The 786-nt window shown below is 43.0% G+C and overlaps 1 protein-coding gene across 1 annotated transcript; it reads left to right on the top strand.

Annotated features, from left to right (window-relative positions):
* Nucleotides 1–84: 84 nt before the first annotated feature.
* On the top strand, nt 85–683 carry LOC107552505 (serine/threonine-protein kinase Nek10-like; the record flags this gene model as incomplete). Its single annotated transcript, XM_016234400.1, has 3 exons — nt 85–169; nt 332–460; nt 546–683. Coding segments are annotated over exons 1-3 (345 nt in total), but the record flags the coding sequence as incomplete, so codon positions are not given.
* Nucleotides 684–786: the final 103 nt, after the last annotated feature.

Genomic DNA, 786 nt, shown 5'->3' with positions numbered 1-786 from the left:
TGTTTTTTGTTTCTTTTTTTGTATCTAAATGAAGTGATGTTGGTGCAAATGATTTGTTTGTTCCAGACTGTTTTCTCCAGAGTTGTTCGAGATGTTTATTGATGTTGGGCACTATGTGAGAGACATTACCGCGTATGAACCGCTGCAGGAGAAAATCGCCAAATTAACGGTAAGATAGTGATGATCTTTGTTGTCTTCCTTGACCCTGCTGCTTCTCCAACATTAAATTGAAACTTTTGCACTGAGCTAGTTAGAGAGAAAGGTCAAAGCTCTCTTTAATATTTTCTCTCTGGCCCGTTTATCTGTTTTCATCCATTTATCTGTTCTGTAGGAGGAGGAATTGGATGTTCTCAGGGAAAGCATAGAGACGGTGAACCAGAACCGACCTCCTCTGAGAGTGATCAATGGTTATGCGGTTTTGGACCATCTGGGCAGCGGTGCCTTTGGCAGCGTCTTTAAGGTGAACCGTCTTCGCTGTTTATTCGTGCTGTGTTAGTTAATTGTTCATTTGAGCCATTCACAGTTGTTTTTGCTCCCACTCAAAGGTCCGTAAACAGAGCGGACAGAACATTCTGGCGCTGAAGGAGGTGAACTTTCACAATCCGGCCTTTGGCAAGGACAAGCGGTCCAGAGACAGCAGCGTGGAGAAGATTGTGTCTGAGATGACCATCATTAAAGAACAGGTGAATACATGGCATCTCTGTCAGAAACAGCTCAGATGTCCCTCTAGTGGTCAAAGCGATGAAAGTCACAGATCATGCATTTTGCTAAATCATTTCAAATCTA

This window comes from Sinocyclocheilus grahami, unplaced genomic scaffold (genome assembly GCF_001515645.1).
Source record: "Sinocyclocheilus grahami isolate Dianchi unplaced genomic scaffold, SAMN03320097.WGS_v1.1 scaffold452.1, whole genome shotgun sequence".
Lineage (NCBI taxonomy): Eukaryota > Metazoa > Chordata > Actinopteri > Cypriniformes > Cyprinidae > Sinocyclocheilus > Sinocyclocheilus grahami.
The sequence above is the reverse complement of the archived record's forward strand: the minus strand, read 5'-3'. Positions and strand labels throughout refer to the sequence as shown.